Here is a 27,004-nt window from a genome sequence, read left to right as displayed (position 1 = left end):
TGTGATCGTGACGGCGGGGAGCATAAAACTAAGGTCGATGAAGAGAACAGATAAAAAGAACCAGTTACTATCCTTATTTTTGTTTGATCGCGTCTAACAGTGAGAAGCGAACTAAGCTTCCATTCCATTTCGCAATACGATTCACGAAACCGAAAAGAAGAAAAAAACTCCACGAAGATATAACGACGAATTTCGTGCCTTTCCTGCAATTACGGACCGCCATCGTACTTATTTTATGTACCATCGGTGAGGCGAGAAGAAATAGCACGCTGCTGTGTAGCAATTTGGAGAAACGAGGCCGTCAACGGTAATCACGGTGTTGCGAGACAGAATAGAAAAATAACCGAAGAAGAAACAGGGAAGATCAAGTAAGTGGAACTTACTTTGACGTACACAAGGTGGTAGTAAATTTCACATTTCGTATGTTTGAAGCGTGCTGGCGCAGCACGGCTTTTCAGTTAAGGACAGCCGGTTATCGGTACCAAACTTCCTATAGAACGAAACAAGACACCTCGATGTCAATGAACGGTAGTGTTTAAGTTGCGCAGTTATATTTGACATATTAATTCGACAAGAGTAGTATATAAAAAGAACAAAGGTAAATGTGCATCTAGTCCTAGGCAACATTTTATTTAACTATTAAATAATAAGTAACAAACCAATATAATATTTTAGTTGTGAATAAGAATTAAATTTCTTATTTAAACACAAGTCTTTAAAATATTATTCGCAAATAAGAAATAATAATTAAATTATTTTTTGACATCGTTTAAAAGACTTTCCCATTTGGATTTAATTGGGAAACGAATAATAATGTATAAATAGATAGTTTTTGGTTTTATCTTATCTATTTCATTTTCTACAATGAAGAAGTCGTAAAATTAATATCGTTATTTTCCAATAGACAAATCGCAGTTTACATTTGCTTCTCGAACAAGTTGTCCTAAAGCTGATTTGATATTGGCGTATTCGTCGTTAACAGGCAGCATTAAAAATTAAAAATTGTAATTTACAGTAATCTTGCCGATTGAAATGTTATATTTGTGTAAAGATAAATTTGTTCAGCGACCGATAGATATTAATTAAAAATGAGTAAAAATAATAAACGAGAATTATATTTATAAATAACAATTGATTCCGTTATTTTAAATAATGTATTTAGACTTGTTCAAACAACAAATAATTTACTTGTATTTTTTATTTGAACTCTCAAATATCCAATGGCTCTATTTAAATGATTATTTAAATGAAAATTTATACATATGTAATTTATATATATATATAACTTCTATTGCCCAATATATATATATATATATATATATATATATATATGTCGGGTTAACATTATGATTAGCGTTAAGGGCGAGTAATGAATCTTCACTGGAATTAGCCATCGTTGTTATACAATCAAGGTAATGTTGATTAGCACAAGTGTGAGTATTACAGAATCGACAAGTAACCGCGGTGATTAGACACTAACGATAATGGTCTTAGGTACGATAACGAATCCGCGGTCAACGGGATAGCATAATGTACTTTCCTCCAAAGTCTAAGTCTGACTCTTTGTTAAAAACATGAAGTATTCACTGATCATAAAGATGCTGTCTTTCCGGCTGACGAGCTCGCATGAGAATGTGTTTTCCGTCGCGGTGATGCTGCAGAGGAAAACTATGATGGGGTGTGTCTAAGGGCACGAGATCATCGAATTCGTCGAGGAAAACCTTCGCTCGGAAAGTGAGGGAAATGGACGTCGCTGTTAATTGGTTAATTTCTATGTTGGTGGTTAGAGAAAGATGCTAGCCGCCCTTGAGAGAAAGTTGCCAGCGGGAAGCGTCGTTCGTGAGGAGAAGCAGACTTCCCGTATCTTCCCGTATCCTCCCGTAGTAGGTGATAAATTTAAAGACTGTTAGGACAAAGACTGTTTGTCCGTTTGAAGGACCTTAGTTAACTAAATCCTAAGATTTATAGCGGGTCCTCAAGCTAGCTGAACATGTACTGTGATAAAATAATTTACTTAAAATTCTGTATGAGAACTGATTGTAAATAATCTACTAAATAAAAAAAGAAAAAAGAAATGTACTGTGAAGATGCATCGACATCTGGTAATTATCTTGCCCGAAGAATAGGATCACGGGACAGAGACCATTGGAATGTTTACTGTCAAGTGCCGCTACGGCTATTTCTTTTTAAGGAGAGCTATACAATTATTCTATACCTCTATTAGGTAAAAACGTTCATGCCGTGACCGCGGCTACGTTCGGCGGCTAATTGTCGCCTCGAGCCCAAACTCATTATCGCAAATCTCGGACGATTATAATCGGGTTAACTTATAAATATTAAAGTGTTTGGGGATTTTCCAAAGAATTCCAAAGGGAAAGCCCGGTATCGTTTCATCTCCGACATATATATATAAAGATAAAATAAAATAAAAAGTATATATATATAAAAAATATAATATATATTAATATAATATATACTATATAAAAATATATATATATTACATGTGTATATTCTCAATAAACGAGGAATTCCTATTGGAAAGTGGCGACAATGTCTATCGCCGAAGTGCCTAATGAGTCATCAGTATCCGAACGGTCCTTTTACCGAATGTTCGAGACGAAGGCGTGTATGGTAACGGTTGCGGACGCCTAAGAAATGCGTGGTTAGTGGGGATATTGAGAAGTGACAAAGAAAAAAGAAACAGATCCGATGGAATAAGATGGAATAAGATGGGATAAGAAGAAATAGATCTTCAGTCTTAGGAAGTCACGGCTGGAGTACAGAAGTAAATTATAGCTAGTGTAAACCAAGTGCTAAGAAATAAATTCTCTCTTTTTTACTTTTTATTTTATCTTTTATTTCCATCTTCGATTTCTGTTTTTTATTTTACGTGACACTCGCCTGCGCGAGTTCCAACTTATGTAAGTGGACAACCCTGTACAATGAAAACTTTTTCGTATATACGGAGCAATATACTCATCTACTTTATATAACTTCTTTCGAATGTAATGTACTTAGAAATAAGTCATTACATGTCTCACACCGCAGTTCAGATAAAATATAAAGGAGCGAAATTGAGACAAATGTTAATTCCTTGCAAAACTTCAGAAATGCTGCCTACCTTCCGGTTCCGATGATTTTTGCAGAAATCGATATTCTAAACAACTTTGTTCCATACATATAAGGAGTAGACTCGCCTAGTTTCCGAGATATTATTTTTTATTATTCAATTACAGATATCGAGATTAACAGCGTGAGGGTACTGTGGTACTAGCACAATGAATACGGAATTTACAGAAAAGTTAAATAAGATGAATTCCATCGAGGAATTTTATGCCAGAACCGGAATTTTCATAACTGGGGCATCTGGTTTCGTGGGCAAAGGCCTCCTGGAGAAACTAATACGCGTGTGTCCACGCATCGCCGTTATTTTTATTCTGCTTCGTCCAAAAAAACACCAAACGATGGAACAACGGTATAAAGAGATTATAGATGATCCCGTACGTAAATAACATTTTCGTTGCTTTCAATATTTAAGACATTCACAAACCAAACCGATTAATTTCACATTTCATTAATTTCTCAATTTCATATTATATATATATATATATATATATATATATATATATATATATATATAACAATGTGTTGATAGAAAATTAGTATATTCAATAACAATCTATATTGGAAACTGAGCTTGTACCTTTTCTTCTTCAGATTTTCGATGATGTCAAAGCAAAGAATCCCTCAGCATTGAAAAAGGTTCACCCCGTAAAGGGTGACATAAGTCTACCAAAATTAGGTCTTTCGCAAGAAGACAGAAATATGCTGATAGAGAATGTGAACATATTGTTCCACGTTGCGGCCACTTTGAACTTCAAGGAACCCTTGAATGTGGCCATGAATACAAATGTGAAAGGTACTTTTAGTATCATTGAGTTGTGCAATGAACTGAAGCATGTAGTTAGCGTTATCCATGTTAGCACAGCTTATAGTAACGCAAATCTATCAGAGATTGAGGAAAAAGTGTACAGGTAAGGATAAATGATATTTAATATTTAAATTATATTAACAATTAAATTTCCTTAAACATTTTTTTATTATCGTAAATAACTCTACTTCCAAAAATCAATAAACAATGAAAGTAATTGATAACTTTGTATAATTTGTTTATTTATCTAACTAACGCTTACGTGTATCCATTGAAATAAAAAATACTTGTTAAAACAGGCGTAAGTCTAAGAAATCTTATATAGAGGACAATCAATAATAATGCATTTCTAACAATCTGCTAATGATAAAGATTAGGTATTGAAAGAACATTTTGAAATTGTGTGAATTTTTCCATTTTAAAGCTTCCTATAACTTTATCCGCAATTTAATGACAGTTATAGCGTGACAAATACAGGATTACCCACCTAACTGGCTATAACATAGAGATATAAGAATAGAGTGCGCGAGCAAGCTGTAAAGATAATGTAGGGATAGACAGAGAACGCTACATAGAGGCCCCACGTGCTCTTATCTAATAATGCATTTGTGCATTAAATATGTAAACGTAAACAGTAATGTCACGTACCGGTCGGTGACGGATAGTATGAGCGGTTTCACATACACAGTTCTGAGAACTGTTGTTGCTGTAGGGGCAGAGGGACAGAGGCTAAGACTATTACGTATCAAAAAATGTTTCTCAGAAATAAGGCGTTTCAATCAAATTGCTAGGATTCGCCGCGCAACAAGACTTGTGTCTGTGACTGAAATCACTACTATTATGAAATACACGTGAAATACTTTGTTTACCTTAAGTACGTTAAAAAAACTTTAGTTTATAAAGTTTAAACTTATAAAGTTTAGTTTATATTATCTATGTTTAGTGGCAAGTAATTTATAAAGCATACCTTTAGAAATTCATAGCTCTAACTCGTTTTCTAGAGTTTCCAGACCTGATACGCGGCCGTGCATGTGACTTGCGCACTTTGTTTTTGTGTTTATGATGGGAACACTGTAACATGTGATACGTTTAATATGTTAGACTCATATATCATACGCCATCTATGAGCTATTGTCAGAAGTATAATGAGATGAGACCGCAGAACAATTTCATTGTCGCTGATTAAGGAGAAATGAAAAAGCCAATAAGGAGAAAAGGATCGCTGTTCTGTACATATTATAGGATAAAGAGAAGCGAGCCCCGTGTTTTTGTCAAACACAATTTCATGTCCCTGTGTACCCACGAAGCTTCGAAGCAAACATGTGCGTCCACTTCTGCGCATTTTCCCCTGCTCATTTTTCTTCTTTTCTTCGATAACTGAAATCTTGAATTATGTTTACCTCAAACATAATTGTAATATAATTATTTGCATTTTTACAAACTTCGTTATCCTTTATCTACATATTTCGTTCGTTATTTCTTCTTTTTAACTATTGAGTTGATCACACTTTTCTACGTTGTAACATAAAATTTAGTAATTATCTGCTGTAAACAAACAAGAGAAGCTAAATAAATGCAGCGAAATAACTCATAGAATGTAATTATTGTATAGAAAACGGGTATCGCTTTTTACTTACAATGGCATCAAAATTAAACTTCGTCGACGACAATACCGACGACGAAATCGCTCGATATTCTCGCCTTACCATACTTCTGGCAAAAGCTCATAGATGACGCACGATATAGGATCGTAATGGTGTACATGTTGCACTATTGCTATTCTCAATGTTTTCGGGAGTGCGGATTCCAAACTACGTAGATGATACTATATGATATCATTATTATTATTATTCATTTTTCAGCACGAGTATACAACCATCTAACGTAATTGAGGTTTGTGACAGTCACGACGAAGAGTCGATTAAGCTATTAGAAGAAAAAATTTTAAAAATTCATCCAAACACATACACGTTCACCAAGAATCTGGCAGAACAGATTGTATCCAGCAACAGTACAGGTTTCCCAGTTGCGATAGTGCGACCAAGTATAATTAGTGCGTCGCTGAAGGAACCGTGTCCTGGTTGGTTGAGCAATGTCACTGCATATACAGGTATTTCCATAAATATTTATAATGTTAATTCTTCATCATTGCATATTTCATTTACACATATTGCATGTAAGAGCGTTCAATTATACTCGAGTGATTCGGAATAATATAAGTCTTTCGTATCACAAGGTTATAGTTCTCCTTAACTATCATAAGGAAGGAATCAATCAGCAATAGAATAAAGCAGCGTCAAATTTTCACTCACTCATTCGAAAGTATGTGAAAATATATTTCTTGCGCAAGGTGTATAAATGCTGTTGATAAAGACTTTTTTTTATATACGTGGGGAAATCCTCATAGACACCCGCTGCTCTTCTGGGAGGCGGCGGGGTAATGTCGAATTTACCGACTAAAACCCCACGGTGGCCCATCTGACGCTCAACAAAGGTGTTTCGGGATCTCTTTCGAATTGCTGCCGGAGCACTTCAGCGTCCTCTCTCATTCTGAGGGAGCCGTCATTCAGGTCTAGTTCAGGCATTGAGAGGGATCACCCCTCCCAACGCTTTCCCCTGAGCCGTCGTGCAAATTCGAGGAAATCCCAGAACCTCCTCGGTGTGACGACCTCTATGACCACTTAGGGCGGCGCAAGGCCGCCCTTTGGCGCGGAACACTACAAGAGCGAGAAACTCCTTTGCGAGTATTACTTCTTCGCAATAGAAGCGGACTCCGAGGAATTCCTGTTGCCCCTCAGCATCGCTTCCACGACTGACGACGGGTCTACATTCTCGGCAATCGCTAGTCGCAGGACACGGCGGGGGGCTTCCCACGTCGGACAAAACTCCAGCATGTGCTGGACCGTGTCCTCGCCCTCTTCGCAGTGGTGACAGGTGTTGGTCAACTCTCTTCTAATTTTCTACACGCACTCATCGAATACTCTATGCCCGGTGAGTGCTTGCGTCATCCGGAAGGATAACGGGAACCATGGACCTGATGTTCGGCGAGTAGGTCGAAGCACTACCGCTACCATACGTCTCGCCTAGCTTCTCCCCGAACGTCTTGTTCAAGTTTTCGTACACTCGTCGGAGCGCCAAGGCCTGGAGCTCGAACGGAGAAGACGTTGCCAGGACAGACGTCTACGCATAAGATACCGTTCGGTATCTCCTTATGATCCTAAAGGTGGTCGTCCTACGCAGCATCTTCAGCAAAAGCAGACTGCGACGACTCGCTATCAGATCTCCTGCCCACACCGGAGCCTTGTACAGGATCCGGGAACGAATGACTTCCTCATTTAATCGACGCACTTTGACCCCGGTCCCACCGATATTCGGCAATAAGTCACATAGCTGTTGATAAAGACTACCATGGCGTTGTTATGCCTCCTTGGTTTGGAGAAGATTCGTCCAAAAAAGTTTGTGCAATATTGCACTTAAGCTTGTAAATAAAGATGAGAATGTGGCGGCACTCGACAGCAAATATCACCACTCGACGCTAACTAGTGTCGGACGACGGTAGCGCAGTGGTTGGCGCCTTAGGGTACAAACGTTCCGAACCCGGGTTCAAATCCCGGCGACCGGAGTCCGATTTTTCTTCCACGACCCGAGAAATGAGAAGAAAATACAGCAGTACCCCAACAGCGACACCGGTGACCCGCAGCAGAACCTGCCTCACTCTACATACTAACAGTAGCTAGCGCACTATCACCACAACTATACCGGCTAGCGCACTAAACCGGGCCAGACAACTACTACAAATAGTACCACCTCAAGAACGTTAATTTGTCTGCTTGCATCGTATCTCCTACTCTCCGCGAAGACCAACTTTGCGAAAGGAATCATAGGTCGCAACTCGATCGTTCTCTTGGAAGATAATATTAACGTCTCATTGGCTCTTCCATTAATATTATATACTATGTATGTTCATTTTTCAAAGTGAAATAGAAAGTAAATACCGCGGTATTAATGAGGAAACAGGTGTTTCGACCGTTCACAGAGAGAAGCGGTCGCGGTTACAGCGCGACAACGAGAGTCGTGTAAATTCTCGTTACGATACGATAATCGACGCCACAAATCAGTCGATTCCCCATTTCGGTTAAGATAATAAGGATGGTTAAAATGATGATAACACTGAGTTAACAGGTATAAAATATACATACATTTTATTCCAACAACTCTGAAGAGTTAAGTATTTACGCGCGGTGTAGACCTGTTCTCAACGAAGTGTAAATAGCAAGTTTTAAGATGTTGACCGATCAAATACTTAATAGCGAGTTAAGATGTTGACTGATCAAAGGACGTTAAAACCAGTAAAGTTCGATTATGGTGCTGTCGCGGAGGAGAACTAGTGATGGGTGTGCCCCTAAAGCACGGAACAAGCGAATTCGTTGATGGCAATTTTGGTTAGGATAATGAGGGCAACGGTCATTGCTGCTGATTGGATAAAAACAATACTGGTGGATAAGGATGGGTGCTGGCCACTCCCAATCAAAGATCGCTCGTGGGTGGCATTGTACATGGGAAAAACTCGCTTGCTCGTGTTTTCCCGGAATGGACAATAAGTCTTAAGAAATGCTTCAACTTAAAAAGATACTTGTGTGGTCTTACGGGCCTTAACTATAAAAAATGCTAAAATTTATGACTGATCCTTTAAATTATCGAAGGTCCGCAACAAGGGTGTTTAGACATCTGGTGGCCATCTTGCTCGAGGGATAGAGTCTAGTTTATGTAGAGAGTCACAGGAAGTAACAACAGGAAAATATTTCTTAGCGCGTGAAATAATCGACTCTAAATGGAATAAAGAACTTCTTAATGTTCATGATTTCAAAATATTAGAAAGTTCACTACTATATGAAAACAGCGTTTTTCAAGAGTTAAGTGGCATCGAGAAAGCTACGATTTGACGTTAATAGCCTTTTCGCAAATGGATATGTAAAGGACATACGACACATGTGAAACTCATCGAAATGGGCTGCTTTTTGAGAAATCCAATAGGAATAATATTTTTAGGCAATGAAATTGAAATATTCACAAAGAGTGGAGTTAATCAATTTCGGAGAAGATAAATGACTCTAACCTTTACTAGATAACCGTTTTTGAAGCTCGCAGTTCTGCCCGAGCAGCTGAGCTAAACAGATGTGAGAAACTGTGCTTCAGCGAAAGTGCGACGAGCAGTGAATTTGGGTGGACAAATCGACAACGAACACTGCCAAATGGTTAAAGCTTCAAAATGCAAAACAAATACCGCCAATCAAAATAACAAACAAAGGCGAAGTATACTACATAAATAAAGCTACAAATACGTTAAGTAGAAAACAACCAATTAACAAAGAACAGGAAAGCTCAACTATAAAAGAAATGGAAACGCTGGAAAAGCAAGAAGAAAACAGCTACAACGACAAATTATCGTATCAAGATGAACACTGGAAGGTAGCAACAGCAAAAAGCGTAAAATAATACCAGGCATAAGCGCTATAAAAATTTCCGATACAGATACGCATCAGTGGCTACAAAACATCCTATTCCGAAATTTATTCAGTTCACTGATAGAAGAGATACGGACCCAAAAAAAAAAAAGACAGCTTATATCGTTAAACCACTACCGATCTACATTCATGGAAAAATAATAGATCCCCTAATTGAATTATTGAACAACACTGATGGAAAAGAAAACTTCAGCATAAAGGAATTAGAACTGGAACAAGTAAAAGTACAAACAAAAACTCCAGAAATCTTTAGAAAAGTGACGCGAGCATTAAAGAAAGAAAACACTGGGTATCATACATACCAACTCAAAAGAGAAAAAAGCTACAACGGCCATACCGCAATGCATACGATGTCAACAATATGGAAAAACATAAAAATTACTGCAGCAGTAAAACCACTTGACAAGAAATTGCCCACACACAGGGAAAACAGATAAAGTAAAATGTTATAACTGTAATGGAAACCACCCAGTTAGCTAAAACAACTGCAATGTAAACAGTTTCCACCGCTTGGAAGCAGAACATACAGCAACTATCACTCACAACAAGAAATTGTAGAATCATTTTGCAGTTATATAAGGACTGAACTCAAACAAATTAAAAATAACACCTCTTGAGCTTAGCTTTGATCATACACCGATAATAATAGAATACGCAAGCAAACCAATACTTTATAGCATTCCAGAATCGCTTTGCGATAAAACCACCAAATGGCAAACATTTAAACAACTGATTGAGAACAAAACCAACGAAATTGACAGAAATTATACAAGAAGCAGCATGGGCAACTACTACTTACGAACCAAATAATAGACAAACAAAAATAATTCCATTAGACATCCTTGATAAAATCAGAGAAAAAAGGAAAACGAAAGCAAAATGGCAAAAACATAGAACACGTGAAAACATTTAAAGAAAAAACATTTAAAAAAATTTGCAAAGGAAATAAAAAGTAAAATAAGAGATGATAATAATAACGAATTCTCGAAATTCATAGAAACATTTTCCGCGCACGAGGCTGCCAACTTCTCTCTGTGGAAAACCACGAACAAAATAACACGTTCGTCGCCACGTCGCACATATTTATGCGACGGGTATACTTCCGTGGGGGCCCCATCACCAAAGTATGGTGACGCTCTTCTTGTTCGAGTTAATTAAATATACGATATTATATATAGGATATACAACATAAAAATATTAAAAACACATTATACCATACTTTTTATCAATTTATATTCTGGATAATATATTACATTATTCTATATCGCATGGTATTCGTTAAAACATTCCAAACACATTTGTGGTGATTTTGGGCACTTCGAACAATAGTTATAGACTCCGTCATCGCTACTCTCCTCACTTCCAAATATATTTTCACGCTGTTTACTGAACATTTTGAGGAGAAAAAACTCACTGATGTACGTCTCACAAGTATGCTTCTCGACTAAATGAAAGATCTGAGATATCTGCCATGAAATCTCTCGGAATACTCTAGCTGGAAAGCTTATCGCTTTCTCCATTTCAGAAATAAATAATCTTTTCTTTACAATGAATCGAAGGCGATAAACAATGAATCGAAAGCGATAAACAATGAATCGAAAGCGATTAACGTTCGGGACCCGGGTTTCAAATCTCGGCGCCCGTAGTCCGATTTTTCTTCCACGACTTCTAAATGAAAAGAAAAAGCAACAGTACCCCAGCATCCACACCAGCAGCAGCACTATCACCCACAACTATCTACACCTCACACTAAAGAAATAAAATAGACAAACTTGAAGATGGTATCCTGCTGGGGGTAGCCATCCACATGTTAATTAGCAATAAAGCTAGAAAAATTTACCGAATGTCCAGCTGGAGAAATTCCAAAATACAAATTAAATAAGCTCTACTTTTGCTGTCAGTTACAAATATCCTACCTATCTATTTATCAGCCACATTTCGAGACAGTCGAGAAGCATGAATTAGTTTTAACCAAGTTTGTTGTTGCAGCTCTCGGACTGTTTATCAGCAGAGGTTTCGCCAAAGTAGCATTGGCTAATCGAAACACAATAACGGACACAGTACCTCTTGATTATGTGGTCGACACGATATTATGTGCCGCATGGCACATCACGCAGCATCGTGATATGAACGTCAAAGTGTACAACTGTACGAATATCGCACGCCCTCTCAAGTAATACTTATTACGGAATTTTTTCAAGTAATTTAATTGAATTGTTAGAGTATCGTAAAACTTGTGATTTATTTAAGCGACACCATCAATGGGAACACCAATAAATGAAAAGCATTTCATCGTAAATGAAATAATTCAAATGCTAAAGATTATATATAACTGAAAAAACGGCATTGGAAGTAAAAAGGGACTGCACTAAATTTCTTCTGTGTACATATACAGTTAGCTCATTTCCATTTAGCTGCATGAATTATAAAAACGTGCTAACATTTTTTTCGAATCAAATTCGTATAATCAGATCAGATCCTTAAGCGGATCGGACGTGTTTGTAAACTGAGCATCGTTCCCTTCCCTGAGCCTGAATCAATCATTTGGTGCGCGAATGTTTGCCATATAATTTCTTATAGTATTTGCTTATAAATCAACTACGTTTCATCGTGTGTGGATCGTTTGTATCGAAGATGACTTGCAGGTATTTTGCAGCCAGTTCTGTTTATCCTTCGTTCACTTAGTGTCATTTTTCCACGGAGGTGTTCGTTTAATATGCCTTTAAATGTCTTTGATTGTTTTCCATACAGAGTAGTTTATCACTGATGTGTGATGCCTAAGTTCTTCCTAATGCTTTGAATTTTGTATTCTTTTCATCCAGTAGAAGTTGCTTTACTTGCTTTATGGCAATTTATAGTAAGTATGTTTGCCATTCTTTTGCTGTTTTTCTTTTTTCTCTTTCATTTCGTTCAATATAAATAGTTGAACGCTGTTTCACTGATTCTTTTTTTTTAATTTGCATTTATTTTACAATCAATTCTCGTTAGAGAATTTTAAGTAAATTTATCTGACGTGGTACTATAACATGATTAATAGGTGTTTATAGTATGTGTATTTTCGTCCAGTCGCGGGGAGACGGTCGCGTTATAGCGCGTCAACGGGAGTCGTAAATTCCCGCTACGATTGCACGAATCGACACCACGAACAGGACGATCCCCTTATTTCTTGTGGGAGAATAAGGGGTGATTGGGTTGGAATATAACTGGACTTCACAGTTATATTATATATGTATTTATTTATACTGGATTACACTACTAGATGTGAACAGACCGTGTTTGGAAAGCGTGTTGATGAACCCGAAGGTTGCTAGACGTGGTAGTTATAGAGGCGAGAACTTGACTGACATGTTAGAACTTGAAGTTGACTGTCCGAGGACTAGTAGAACAAGGGATCTTAGAGCAGTGGACTTGACTGTCTGAGGGCTAGTAGAACAGTGATTGACCCGTCTCGTACTATTTAGGAAGAAAGCTCGTTGTGGGTGTATCCTTGATGGACTAAGAACGCGGATTCGTAGTTCACACCTTTCGGTAGAAAAGTGAGGGTAACGATCCGCGATGCCCATTGGGTATTCCCAATGTTAATGAATTAAATACGAGGGGACAGTCCTCGGCAAATATGAATCACGTTTGTTTCTGTCCTTGGGAAAAACTCACTACCTCGCTGGGCAAACCTTCGCTTTCTCCGTAATGAGTACGAGCGTGCAATAAACCTAAGGACCCATTTAAGGGACCACTCATAAACCGAATGTGTGCAAAGAATATAACTTTATTGTTAACAGATGTGGGCTATGGTGATTCCTTGGGTTTATTGCGGGTCAGTGTGACGATGTGCAGGCCACGGCGGCCTGACCATGAGGGACGTCGCAGGTACTGACTCACGCGACGTAACAGTATGTTTGATTCTATTTGAATCTAGTGCTTAGGTCTAAGATGTAATGTCTTTTTAGCCTGCGAACCTGTTCCGACGTGTCGAATAGTTGAGTAATTAGAGGGTTTTGGTGGTTGTTAACTCTTGTGCTGTGTCTATTGCTGAATTTGGATAATTCTTCTTTGACTGTGGGTATCTTGAGGTCGTGATGTATTGTTTCGTTGGTGACGTACCAAGGTGTATCTATTAGGTTTTCGATTGGAATCGTTGAAGAATTTCTATGTTGGAATTACTTGCTGTTCCCCATAGTTGGATTCCATAGGTCCAAACAAGTTTTAATAACTTGTATAATGTAATTTTACTTTGCGTGTTTAAGTTGGAACGTCGGCCGATGAGCCAGCAGAATTTTTTAAATTTTACTTCGAGTTGTTGGGTTTTATCTAAGATATGTTGTTTCCATGTCAATTTTCTGTCGAGAATTATGCCCAGATATCTGACTGACTCTTTATCTGGAATAGGTATATTGTTTATCGTCACCTGTGGGCAAGTTTGTTTTTGTAGCGTGAAAGTTATGTGGCTGGATTTGTTTTCGTTGACTTTGATGCGCCATTTGTGGAACCACTCTTCCATAGAGTCGAGACCTCGCTGGAGAGTAGAGGAGGAAATTGTCGGGTCTGAGTGCGAGGCTAATAAGGCTGTGTCGTCAGCAAATGTCGCTGTGGTTATATCTGTCGAAGTTGGTAAGTCTGCAGTGTAGATGTTGAACAGCAGAGGTCCGAGGACACTGCCTTGGGGTATGCCAGCTTCTATTGGAAATGTTGAGGTTATAACGTCTAAGTGTTTTATCCTGAATTGTCTATTGGTTAGGTAGGATTTTAGGATGGAGTAGTAGGTGTGTGGTAGGGTTTTCTTTAGTTTGAACAATAGTCCTTCGTGCCACGCTTTGTCGAACGCCTGCTGAATGTCCAGGAATACCGCAGAGCAGTATTTTCTCTTTCTAAGTCTTGGCTGATTTTATGAACTAACGATGAATTAGAATGTTGCTTCCGAAAGCCGAATCGATGATCCGGCATTGTTTTCAACTCCTCTAACAGTGGAAGGAGTCGTTTCGTTAGCATCTTCTCGAATAGTTTGGACAAGGTGGGCAGAAGACTAATTGAGTGATAAGAGCTGGTTTCATGTATTGGTTTTCCAGGTTTGGGAATGAGAGTAATCAATGATATTTTCCAGGACTTGGGATAGTATTGAAGGCGGAGAATTGCATTAAAAATGGAAGTGATGATTGCAATCCCTTTTATGGGGAGCTCCTTAATGGCTTTGTTGCTTATCAGATCATGCCCAGATGCTTTTTTGGGATTTAAACGCCGGATTAATTCTATGACTTCTAGTGATGAGAAAGGCTCAATAGGAGGAGACAGCTGGAAGGGAGAGTGCAGGTATTCGGTTATTTCATCTGGAGTAGTGGGGGGATGTGGTTTGAAGACGTTAGTTAAATGACTGGCAAACAAGTTAGCTTTTTGTATAGGGCTACACGCTCATCCACCTTGCGGACAGCGAATTGGAGGGATTGTTTGTTAGCGGAGGACGAGAGAGTTTCCTGGATGCCTTCCATAGTGAGTAGTTAGAGTCATCTGTGGGAGATAGGTTGGCAAGGTATTTTTGAAAACAGTCGTTTCTATAGTTTCTAAGGGTTTTAGTGAGTTTTTTGCTCACAAGGAGTGTAAGCAGTGATAGCAAGCTTTTAAATTGCTCTGATTGTTGTTCGATTAATTTTTCGAGCCTATCGAGGTTATTCGTGCTTTGTGGACTGGGAACTGGGACTGGAATATTTTGGGAATGTTCATTATGGATTATCGGTCTGCTTTGTACTCCTTGAACTACCTGAGCATAGGAGATTGAAGGAGTAGATAGTTTTTATGAGCTGAGTGTTGGAATCATGAGGTCGTTTACTCTGGGTTTGGGGTACTTATTGTTATATAGGGTCTTGTAGGCTGAGCAGCCTTTGTAGTTCGCAGGATACTCTCCTTGACAGTGGATACATTTCGCAGGAGTTTCTGCTGATTTAGTGCATTGGTCTGTAGAATGAAGACCTGCACATCTGACGCAGCAGTAATTGCGGTTGCAATATTTTTGCGTGTGGCCGTATCTCTGATACCTTTTACACTGAACTATCTCTTTTTTTCTAAAAGGTGGTTCGAATTTTATTACTGAGTTCATTAATCGGTTGATATTATATATTTCTTTGTTGCTTGACTTTTGCTTTAAATCAACAAAGAATAAGGATAGTGGGTTTTTCGTGATTCTGTGTCTTATATTACTGATATTGGTAACTTCATGGCCAAGATTTTGGAGTTCGTATTTCAGTTCGTCTAAGTTAGCAGAGTGGCGAATGTTGCGTAGTACCACTCGAAAGGGTCTTTCTTGTTTTAATTGATAAGTGTGGAATTTAGCGTTCAGGGTTTTTAGCAGCTTTGTTAGATTTCTATAGGAGTCTGGATTAGTCGGCAGAATTTTGACCTGATTGTTTTTGATTTTTAGTTGGTAATCTTCTTTGTTGATGTCTTTCTCGATGGACTTGATCATTGTTTGAATATCGATGACGTCATCAATGAAGATTGGTGGGGGAGGAGTAGTCTTTTGCTTTTGTTGGCTTGGTGGTGTTTCTATTGCGTCCATAGTGTCGTGTGTGGATTGTGATAGTTCGAATCTGTTGTAAGTGGAGATATTTATATTTTTGTTGGGTGAGTTCAGCTTGCGTTTTTTGTTGTCGTTTGTATGGTTTGGAACGTGGTACAGTTTGTCCTTTTGCCACGGAGGAGAGAGAATAAAGCGGTTATAGCTTTGTTCGAGTGAGCTAGTTAGAGATGTTTGGGCCATCTTCGAGCTAGTTAATTCAAATTGAAATAACTAGTGGAGAGGCTATGATTCGGATTGGAGATTAGAAGAGTCTGATTATTCGTTATTAAGTTTAGAAGCACTTGTTTTATTTTGATTTCACTTCGCTTTCAGTATCGCTCGGGCAAACGAGGCGAACAGATGTGTGTAAGCAAACGTGTGCTCCAGTCAAGTGATTCAGAGAAGTGCTACGAATAGTGATAGTTTTTTTTTTTTTTTTTTTATTTGTTTTATTAAATTTTTACAATTTGTCCAGAAGGACATTTGGTAAAATGTTATAGCTTAGAGAATAAAAGAATAAAAAATAAAAAAATAAAAATAAATAGAAATAAATAAAATATAGCATGTGGATGGTTACCCCCAGCGGGGTTCCATCTTCTAGGTTTCCTATTGCATCTCTATTTCGAGGTCTGCGGGATGCTTCCTCTTCAGTCTTCTTTCTATTTTGGTTTTATTTGTTTCAGCAGCCAGCTGGTTTGGGTGTGCTGCAAGTCTTTCTTTGTACTTTTTTGCGTATCTAGCGATTTCCTCTTTGACTGTTGGAATTTTTAGATCTTTTCGTAGGTCTTCATTTCTGACGTACCATGGAGCGTTAACTATTGTCCTTAAGATTTTTGCTTGCTCTATTTCTATTTTGCTTATGTGACTCATTGCTGCCGTCCCCCATAATGGGACTCCGTATGTCCAGATTGGTTTGATTATTGTTTTGTATATATTTAGTTTATTCATTGTGCTTAATTTAGATTTTCTATTGATTAACCAGTACATCTGCTTCCTTTTTGCACTTATTCTGTTTATTATTGATTTTATATGGTGCTTCCATGTAAGGCGTGTGTCTAAATTTATTCCCAGATATTTGACTTGCTTTGTTTGTGCTATGTGGGCGCCGTTCAGTTGAATATCTGGTGTTTTTCCTTTTCTAAGTGTAAATGTTATGTGGTTGCACTTGCTGGTGTTCACTTTTATTTGTTTGTTTTGCAGCCATTTTTCTATTTTTGTAGTGTGTTCTTGTAGTAGTGCGGCGGCCGTTTCTAGATTTGCATGCCTCACTAGTATGGCCGTATCGTCCGCAAACGTCAGTGTTTTACTGTTGACAGTTGTTGGTATATCTGCCGTGTATAGTGTGTATAATATTGGTCCTAAGACACTTCCTTGCGGTACTCCTGCCTTGATGTCCTTAATTTCAGAGTATGCATCATTTATTTTTACTACAAAGGTTCTGTTGTTTAAGTAGGATTTGAGTAGTTTGTAGATTTGTTCTGGAAATTACTTTTTGATTGTTTGAAGAAGTTTTTCATGGTTAACTTTGTCGAATGCTTTTTCGATATCCATAAAGAGTGCTGTGCAGTATTGTTTTGTTTCAAGCGACTGTAAGATTTCATTGACGAGTCTATGCATTTGTTCTATTGTGGAGTGTTTATTCCTGAATCCAAATTGATGGTTCGGTATTAGTTTTTCTTTTTCTATTGTTGGTTTTAAGCGGTTATATATTATTTTCTCTAATAATTTGGAAAACGCAGGTAGTAATGATATCGGCCTGTAGGATGCAGTTAAATGTGGGTTTTTGTTTGGTTTGGGTAACATCACTATCTGTGCTATTTTCCATAGTGTAGGAAAGTACTGTATTCTTAGAATTGCGTTAAATATTATCGTTGTTAGTCTTATTGCCTTTGGGGGAAGGTTTTTTAAGATTTTCCCATTGATCAAGTCAAATCCTGGTGCTTTACTTGTCTTTGTTGCCTCAATTAAGTTTGTAACTTCTTGCGCTGTTGTGCTGAGTATGGTGCCGCGTTTATCAGTTGTGTTGCTGGCATTTTCCACTTCTTCATTTGTTTGCCATCCAGGGATGCTGTTATTAATTTCATACGGCGAAAATATATTTTGTAGGTGCTTTGAGAATTCTTCTGCCTGTTCTTCGTTGGTTCTAGCCCATGTGTTGTCCATTTTTCTGATTGCTGGGATTGTTTTTACTGTTTTCTTAATTTTGTTAGTGACTTTCCATAGGGAGTAGTCGGTATTCTCATGCGCGGATAGTGATTCGATGAATTTTGAGAATTCGTTATTATGATGTTCCCTTATTTTATTCTTTAGTTCCTTTGCAAGTTTATTTAGGTTTTTCTTGTTTTCTCGTGTTCTCTGTTTTTGCCATTTTGCTTTCGCTTTTCTTTTTTCCCTGATTTTGTCTAGGATGTCCTGCGGAATAATTTTTGATTGCTTGCTATTTGTTTCATAGGTGGTGGTTGCCCACGCTGCTTCCTGTATTATTTCTGTCAAAGTTGCTACTGCCTGCTCAATGTGTTCAGGTGTTTTCAACGGGATATTGCAGTTGATTTTGTTTTCGATCAGCTCTTTGAAAGTTTGCCAGTTGGTGGTTTTATTGCAAAGCGACTCTGACTTGTTATAAAGTAGTGGTTTGCTTGTATATTCTATTATAATTGGTGTATGGTCGGAGTTAAGCTCGAGGCTGGTTGTTATTTTTAATTTGCTTACATTTAGCCCTTTTGTTACTGCAAAATCCAACAGGTCAGGTATTTTATTGGGGTCTGTCGGCCAGTACGTTGATTTTCCTGTAGATAGTACGTTGAGGTTGCTGCTTCTAATGTATTTTTCCTATGTTCTACCTCTCGGTGTGCTAATTCTCGAACCCCATAATGTGTGCTTTGCATTAAAGTCTCCTGCCGCTATATATTTGTCGCCTAAGGATTGGAAGTACTCTTCCCATTTTTTAAGTGTCATTTTGTGTCTCGGAGGTGCATATACTGCTGACATCTGGAAGTAATTGTCATTGGTTTGTATTGTGACAGTGGTTGCTTGTAGGTGTTCTTGATTTGTTTGACTATGTAAGTGATGCTTGATGTCATTTTTTATTATTACTGCAGTTCCTCCATGTGCTTTACCTGAGGGATGTTTGGTATCGTATATGGTGTAGTACAGTATTTTCATGTAGTTTTTTAGGGTGAAATGTGTTTCTGAGACAAGTAGTATATCAATATTATTTTTATACAAAAATATTTTAGTTTCGTGGGCTCGCTGTTGCAAGCCATTGGAGTTCCAGACTGCTATTTTCAAAATGTCCATCTCTATTTTTTACTTAGCAAGTTAGTAAGTAGTTGTAACATGATTGTTGTTTGTTGTGCTTGTTGTCTTAGTATTGTGTTTAGATCACTTACCATTTTTCCTAACATTTCCATACCTTTAATGGATTGTTTGAGCATTTCTTTGATGTCTGTAACGTCTTCGATGTTATTGTTTTCATTCTGATTGATTGCAAGCGTTGGTTTGCTAATGTTTTTAGTTACTTGTGCGTAGCTTCGTTTACCTTGGGGATCTATGTTTCTGCTTATAGCGTTTAGTTCCTCTTGTGCTTTCAATGTTGTTTCGTTATCCGTTATACTTTGTTGTGGTTGATGGTCATTGTGTGATCTGTTGCGAAGTGGAGGAAACAGTTTACGTTGTATTTGTTTCCTTATTTCACATCCTTTGTAGCTGGCTGGGTGGTTTCCGTTACAATTATAGCATTTAACTTGTTCTATTTTTCCTGTGTATGGGCAGTGTATTGTTAGGTGATTTTTTGCACATTTAACACATGCCGGGCTTCTGTTGCAATAATTTTTTGTGTGTCCGTATTGTTGACACCGCATGCATTGTGGTATATCTTTTTTGTAGCGTGGTGGTTCCACTGTTACAATTGTATTTAGTATTTTTTTGATTTCATAGATTTCCTTGTTATTGGTTCTGGGTTCCAGTTCTATTAAGAATAGTGGCAGTGGTTGCTTCGTATCGTATCTTGTCATATTGTTTATTGCTCTTGTTTCATGGCCAATTTTTCCTAATTCTTCACTTAATTTTTTTGTGTTAGTTTTTGGATGTAAACCTCTTATAACTATTTTATAGCTCCTTTCTGTTTTGAGTTGGTACGTGTGGTATATAGCATTTTTTTCCTTTAGTTCATTTATCACTTTCCTATAAACTTCTGGGGTGTTTGTTTGAATTTTTACTTGTTCTAATTTTGTTTGTTTTATTGTGTAGTTATCCTTCCCGACTACATTGTTTAGTCGATCAATAAGCGGGTCTATTATTTGGGCCTCAACAAATATTGGTGGTGGTTTTGATATGTAAGGAGTTTTAGTTGTGGTTTTGCTTGTCGGATCATTGTCTATTTCTTCCGTTAGTGAGCTGAAGGAGTTTCTTAAAGGTAATTCTTGCAGCCATCGCTGCTTTCCTGTATCTGGGTTTCCTGCAGCATTTGTGTCTGGAATTATTTTACGTTTTTTGCTAGTCTTTGCTAGCTTCCAGTTTTCGTCCTGGTAACTTATTTTGTTATCTTGTCTGCACTCCTCCTGTCTCCGCTGCTCTTCCATTTCTTCTATTTCCATATCATTTTGGTTGTTATGATTTTGCTGTTGTTGCTGTAAGCCTGGTAAATCTGATGACCCTTTTATGTAATATTTTTCTCCATTGGTTGCAATCTTGATCGTTGATATCTGTTGTTGCATTGTTTGTCGCTAACACTATTCGTAGCACTTCTCTGAATCACTTGACTGGAGCACACGTTTGCCTACGCACATCTGTTCGCCTCGGTTGCCCGAGCGAGACTGGAAGCACACATTATGGGGTTCGAGAATTAGCACACCGAGAGGTAGAACATTGGAAAAATACATTAGAAGCAGCAACCTCAATGTACTATCTACAGGAAAACCAACGTACTGGCCGACAGACCCCAATAAAATACCTGACCTGTTGGATTTTGCAGTAACAAAAGGGCTAAATGTAAGCAAATTAAAAATAACAACCAGCCTCGAGCTTAACTCCGACCATACACCAATTATAATAGAATATACAAGCAAACCTCTACTTTATAACAAGTCAGAGTCGCTTTGCAATAAAACCACCAACTGGCAAACTTTCAAAGAACTGATCGAAAACAAAATCAACTGCAATATCCCGTTGAAAACACCTGAACACATTGAGCAGGCAGTAGCAACTTTGACAGAAATAATACAGGAAGCAGCGTGGGCAACCACCACCTATGAAACAAATAGCAGGCAATCAAAAATTATTCCGCAGGACATCCTAGACAAAATCAGGGAAAAAAGAAAAGCGAAAGCAAAATGGCAAAAACAGAGAACACGAGAAAACAAGAAAAACCTAAATAAACTTGCAAAGGAACTAAAGAATAAAATAAGGGAACATCATAATAACGAATTCTCAAAATTCATCGAATCACTATCCGCGCATGAGAATACCGACTACTCCCTATGGAAAGTCACTAACAAAATTAAGAAAACAGTAAAAACAATCCCAGCAATCAGAAAAATGGACAACACATGGGCTAGAACCAACGAAGAACAGGCAGAAGAATTCTCAAAGCACCTACAAAATATATTTTCGCCGTATGAAATTGATAACAGCATCCCTGGATGGCAAACAAATGAAGAAGTGGAAAATGCCAGTAACACAACTGATAAACGCTGCACCATACTCAGCACAACAGCGCAAGAAGTTACAAACTTAATTGAGGCAACAAAGACAAGTAAAGCACCAGGATTTGACTTGATCAATGGGAAAATCTTAAAAAACCTCCCCCCAAAGGCAATAAGACTAACAACGATAATATTTAACGCAATTCTAAGAATACAGTACTTTCCTACACTATGGAAAATAGCACAGATAGTGATGTTACCCAAACCAAACAAAAACCCACATTTAACTGCATCCTACAGGCCGATATCATTACTACCTGTGTTTTCCAAATTACTAGAGAAAATAATATATAACCGCTTAAAACCAACAATATAAAAAGAAAAACTAATACCGAACCATCAATTTGGATTCAGGAATAAACACTCCACAATAGAACAAATGCATAGACTCGTCAATGAAATCTTACAGTCGCTTGAAACAAAACAATACTGCACAGCACTCTTTATGGATATCGAAAAAGCATTCGACAAAGTTAACCATGAAAAACTTCTTCAAACAATCAAAAAGCAATTTCCAGAACAAATCTACAAACTACTCAAATCCTACTTAAACAACAGAACCTTTGTAGTAAAAATAAATGATGCATACTCTGAAATTAAGGACATCAAGGCAGGAGTACCGCAAGGAAGTGTCTTAGGACCAATATTATACACACTATACACGGCAGATATACCAACAACTGTCAACAGTAAAACACTGACGTTTGCGGACGATACGGCCATACTAGTGAGGCATGCAAATCTAGAAACGGCCGCCGCACTACTACAAGAACACACTACAAAAATAGAAAAATGGCTGCAAAACAAACAAATAAAAGTGAACACCAGCAAGTGCAACCACATAACATTTACACTTAGAAAAGGAAAAACACCAGATATTCAACTGAACGGCGCCCACATAGCACAATCAAAGCAAGTCAAATATCTGGGAATAAATTTAGACACACGCCTTACATGGAAGCACCATATAAAATCAATAATAAACAGAATAAGTGCAAAAAGGAAGCAGATGTACTGGTTAATCAATAGAAAATCTAAATTAAGCACAATGAATAAACTAAATATATACAAAACAATAATCAAACCAATCTGGACATACGGAGTCCCATTATGGGGGACGGCAGCAATGAGTCACATAAGCAAAATAGAAATAGAGCAAGCAAAAATCTTAAGGACAATAGTTAACGCACCATGGTACGTCAGAAATGAAGACCTACGAAAAGATCTAAAAATTCCAACAGTCAAAGAGGAAATCGCTAGATACGCAAAAAAGTACAAAGAAAGACTTGCAGCACACCCAAACCAGCTGGCTGCTGAAACAAATAAAACCAAAATAGAAAGAAGACTGAAGAGGAAGCATCCCGCAGACCTCGAAATAGAGATGCAATAGGAAACCTAGAAGATGGAACCCCGCTGGGGGTAACCATCCACATGCTATATTTTATTTATTTCTATTTATTTTTATTTTTTATTTTTTATTCTTTTATTCTCTAAGCTATAACATTTTACCAAATGTCCTTCTGGACAAATTGTAAAAATTTAATAAAACAAATAAAAAAAAAAAAAAAAAAAAAAAAAAAAAAATCTGGTCTTTTAGTTTTCTCAAGCACTGAAGCCATCGACAGCGTATAGACAAAAGACTGGGTCGAAGGCAAACCATAAACGGTAGATATGCGGTGTTGACTTCAGGGTTTTCAGTCATAGAATATATTCCGACTTGTATTTATACTTCAATATTTAAAATATATATTTTCTATCATACAATTTATCCACGCGTTCCTTTGTATTCATATATATCTAATAACCTCAACAACTATATCTAGCTTACGTTTTTTTTTACTGTTGTTTGTATGGTTTGAGAAATGGGATAGACCATCCCTTTGCCACAGAGGAGGTAAAACAGTGCGATTATAGTCTTGCTCATCCGAGCAATCCGATCCGTCCCGATCGAATTACTTGGGCCATCTTCGGGCCAGTCAATTCAAATTGAAATAACCAGTCGAGAGGCCTTGATCTGGACCAACGATCAGAGGCGTAGGATTTTCCATGACTAAGTCCAGTAAACACCTGGTTCATTTCTGTTTCAATTCACTTTCGACGGAAGTTCATCACCCATTGCATTGAAAACTTCACTGAGCACCAGACATACGTCCACACGCTTCGGCAGTCGACGACAGAATGAGGTATTTTATTGACTTCTTTATTTTGTTCGTGGCTTTTCATAAAGAGCAGTTGGCATTTTCGTACGCAGAGAGTGTTTCTATGAATTTTCAGAATTCGTTATTATTATGATTTTACTTTTTATTTCCTTTGCAACTTTCTTCATACGTTTTTTATTTTCACCATTCATATGTTTTTCGCTTTCCTTTGTTCTCTGATTTTGTCAAGGATGTCTGTTTGAATTATTTTTGTTTGCCTGTTGTTTGGTTCATAAATAGTAGTTGCCCGTGCTGTTTGTTGTATAATTTCTGTCAATGTTGTTGATTTTGTTCTCAATCAGTTGTTTAAATGTTTGTCATTTGATGGTTTTATCGCAAAGCGGCTCTGGATTGCTACAAAGTATTGGCTCGCTTGCATATTCTATTATTATCGGTGTATGATCTGAGCTAAGCTTTAGACTGGGTGTTATTTTTAATTTGTTTGCGTTTAGTCCTTATATAACTGCAAAATCAAGCAAGTCAGGTGCTTTATTCAAATCTGTCAGCCGGTATGTTGGTCTTTCCGTAGATAATATATTGAGATTACTAGTTCTAATATATTTTTCTAGTGTCCTACCTCAAGGCATGTTAATTCTTGGGCCCCATAGCGTTTGCTTTGCATTGAAGTGTTCCGTTGCGATGTATTTGTCACATAAGTATTGAAAATACTCTTCTTATTTTTGTAATGTTATTTAGTGTCGCGGTGGTGTATATAATTGCTGACATCTGCAAATAATTGCTGTTAGTTTGTATTGTAACGGTGGTCGCTTGGACGTGTTCCTGACTAATTTGACTTTGTAAGTGGTGTTTGATATCGCTTCTTATTATCACTGCAGCCCCTCCGTGTTTCCCCTATTGTGACGTCAAATTTAAAGTTCTTAGGCGATCATCAAACCGCTCTGTGTTCTTGCCTAATTATACTTGCACAGCAATAGGTGATAGGTGGCGAACGACGTTCAACTGTAATAATAAGCGTACGTGTTACGATGTTGTCATTTTCATATGTCCTCGCTAGATCGGATCCCGTGTTAAATGGATAACCCTGTATGCTCGACGTATGCTATTAAGGGCTCTTAAGAGATTAGTTTTGTTGATAAATGTCGCTGCAATTATAATTTAAACACGTCATTAGCTAAATTTAATTTCATTATCGACAATGCTTTTCAACAGTCTCATCCGGCAGTACGAGAGTAAACTAACGATACCTGCCAGACTCTGTCTTCCACTTTGCATTAGCTTCTTCTTATGTGATCCTGATATCGAGGGTCTGAAACATATTTATAATTTTCTTAAACAATGTTCCGTAAGAATTTAATTACATTTAAATAAATAATAACGAATAATTGCAAACCTTGTTGCGTTTACTACGAAATTACAAGTCCGAATTATTAAATTATTAAACGAACGATTCAAACTATACATAAACATACTGTATTTGCTATATGAATGGTATCTGGTCTAAAACAAGTAACAAATAAATAAATAATGTAATTAAGACAGTTGTTCCTTTAAGCATTCTATGCTTACATTCACTTTTGCTCTCAATAGCTTCATTTAATAAATTGGAGACATGGCTGAAATTATATAATATTTCCTGAGATACTCTAATAATGATATTGATTGAATATACGACATTGAAATATAATTCGATTATCTCTATCAGCGTAAACGTTTCAATTTTCAAGTTACGGTGAGCTGAAGGATACATTCGTGAAATATGCCATCGAAACACCGATGGACGGTTTGATGTGGTACCCGGTGTGTGCGATGGTATCTAACAGATATGTTTTCAGTATTCTGACCTTATTTCTGCATACTTTGCCTGCTTTTATCATGGATATCTTTTTAAGGCTTCAAGGTAGTAAACCAAAGTGAGTATTCTATCGTTTGTCAAGCAACGAGCAACCGCACGTTGAAATATTTAAAAATGGTATTTCAGAATGATGAAAATTAGCAAATATTACAATACGATGTCGACAGTGACAAACTACTTTAGCATACGGCAATGGTCCTTCAAAACAGATAACACTATGGATATGATGAAGGAAGTGAAAACGCTAAAAGACAGCGATATCGTTGATCTGGACTTGCAGGATATGGACTGGGACAAGTATATTGCACTTTGCGTTATAGGAATAAAGAAATTTATTTTTAAAGAAGACCTTAAATTTTTAGATGCAGCGCGGCGGCGATTATCGATGTACGTATAGAAATGTCTACGCATAGAAAACTAGTAACTAATATAAACATTTTTCTATATCCGACTAATAATATTTTCTTTTATTTCAGATTTTACTGGATACATCAGACGACTAAAGCATTCGCTATAATTATTTTATTAACGATAATACTGCGTTTTATCTACTGACCTGTCACGTCCGGTGACTCTTTACGTTCAAGGCAGCCATCAGCTGTGTGCATAGAATTAAACGGACCGCAATAATCCTAAGGAACTGTCATAAAACGAGGCTTTTTTATTTACCGTTATGGCCGTCAATTAGCATAAAACATCTTCGAGTGAAGAGATTCCTTATGGTTATTGCTCCATCAGATAAAAATTGGGATCCCACCCGCTAACGACAAGTGGTGGGGCGATCACCACCGAGCAAGTTTTCCTTTGCGACAACATCGTCACCGGACTAGACTGGTTCATCATCTTTAGAACAGTCAACGTCTCTTTACCGGCTTTTTACCCTTCGATCATTCACCTAGTTAACTTATACCTTACGCACCAGCGTAACTATCTTTTCTACAAGGTTGTTGGAAATATATATCTTTGAACTGTTAATCAAGCATTATACTCATTATCCTAATCCAAATAGGGGATCGATCAGTTGGTGGCGTCGATTGTCTAATCGTAACGGGATTTTACGACTCCCGTTGACGCGTTTCCTCGCGATCGCGTCTCTCCGCGACTGGTCGAATTTACAATCTACAGCAATGGCAGCAACACGACAAGTAGCATCGGCGTTTGCGAAACAGAGAATGAAAATTTGACACATTCACGGAAACGGTGTGCATGTTTGTATGTTTGTATGTGTGTACGTGTGTATGTGTACATCGTAACGATTGCGAAATATACAGGGAGTATAAAAAGTAAGTGT

The 27,004-nt window shown here is 37.6% G+C and overlaps 1 protein-coding gene across 1 annotated transcript; it reads left to right on the top strand.

Annotated features, from left to right (window-relative positions):
• The first annotated feature begins 76 nt into the window (after positions 1-76).
• On the top strand, positions 77-26,688 carry LOC139991347 (putative fatty acyl-CoA reductase CG5065). The gene is made up of 8 exons (XM_072011328.1): positions 77-368; positions 3,237-3,500; positions 3,718-4,034; positions 5,794-6,041; positions 11,446-11,629; positions 25,586-25,771; positions 25,840-26,100; positions 26,190-26,688. The coding sequence occupies exons 2-8, from the start codon at positions 3,279-3,281 to the stop codon at positions 26,266-26,268; spliced, it is 1,497 nt and encodes a 498-aa protein (XP_071867429.1). The 5' UTR covers positions 77-368; positions 3,237-3,278; the 3' UTR covers positions 26,269-26,688.
• Positions 26,689-27,004: the final 316 nt, after the last annotated feature.

Source organism: Bombus fervidus, chromosome 10 (genome assembly GCF_041682495.2).
Source record: "Bombus fervidus isolate BK054 chromosome 10, iyBomFerv1, whole genome shotgun sequence".
Lineage (NCBI taxonomy): Eukaryota > Metazoa > Arthropoda > Insecta > Hymenoptera > Apidae > Bombus > Bombus fervidus.
The sequence above is the reverse complement of the archived record's forward strand: the minus strand, read 5'-3'. Positions and strand labels throughout refer to the sequence as shown.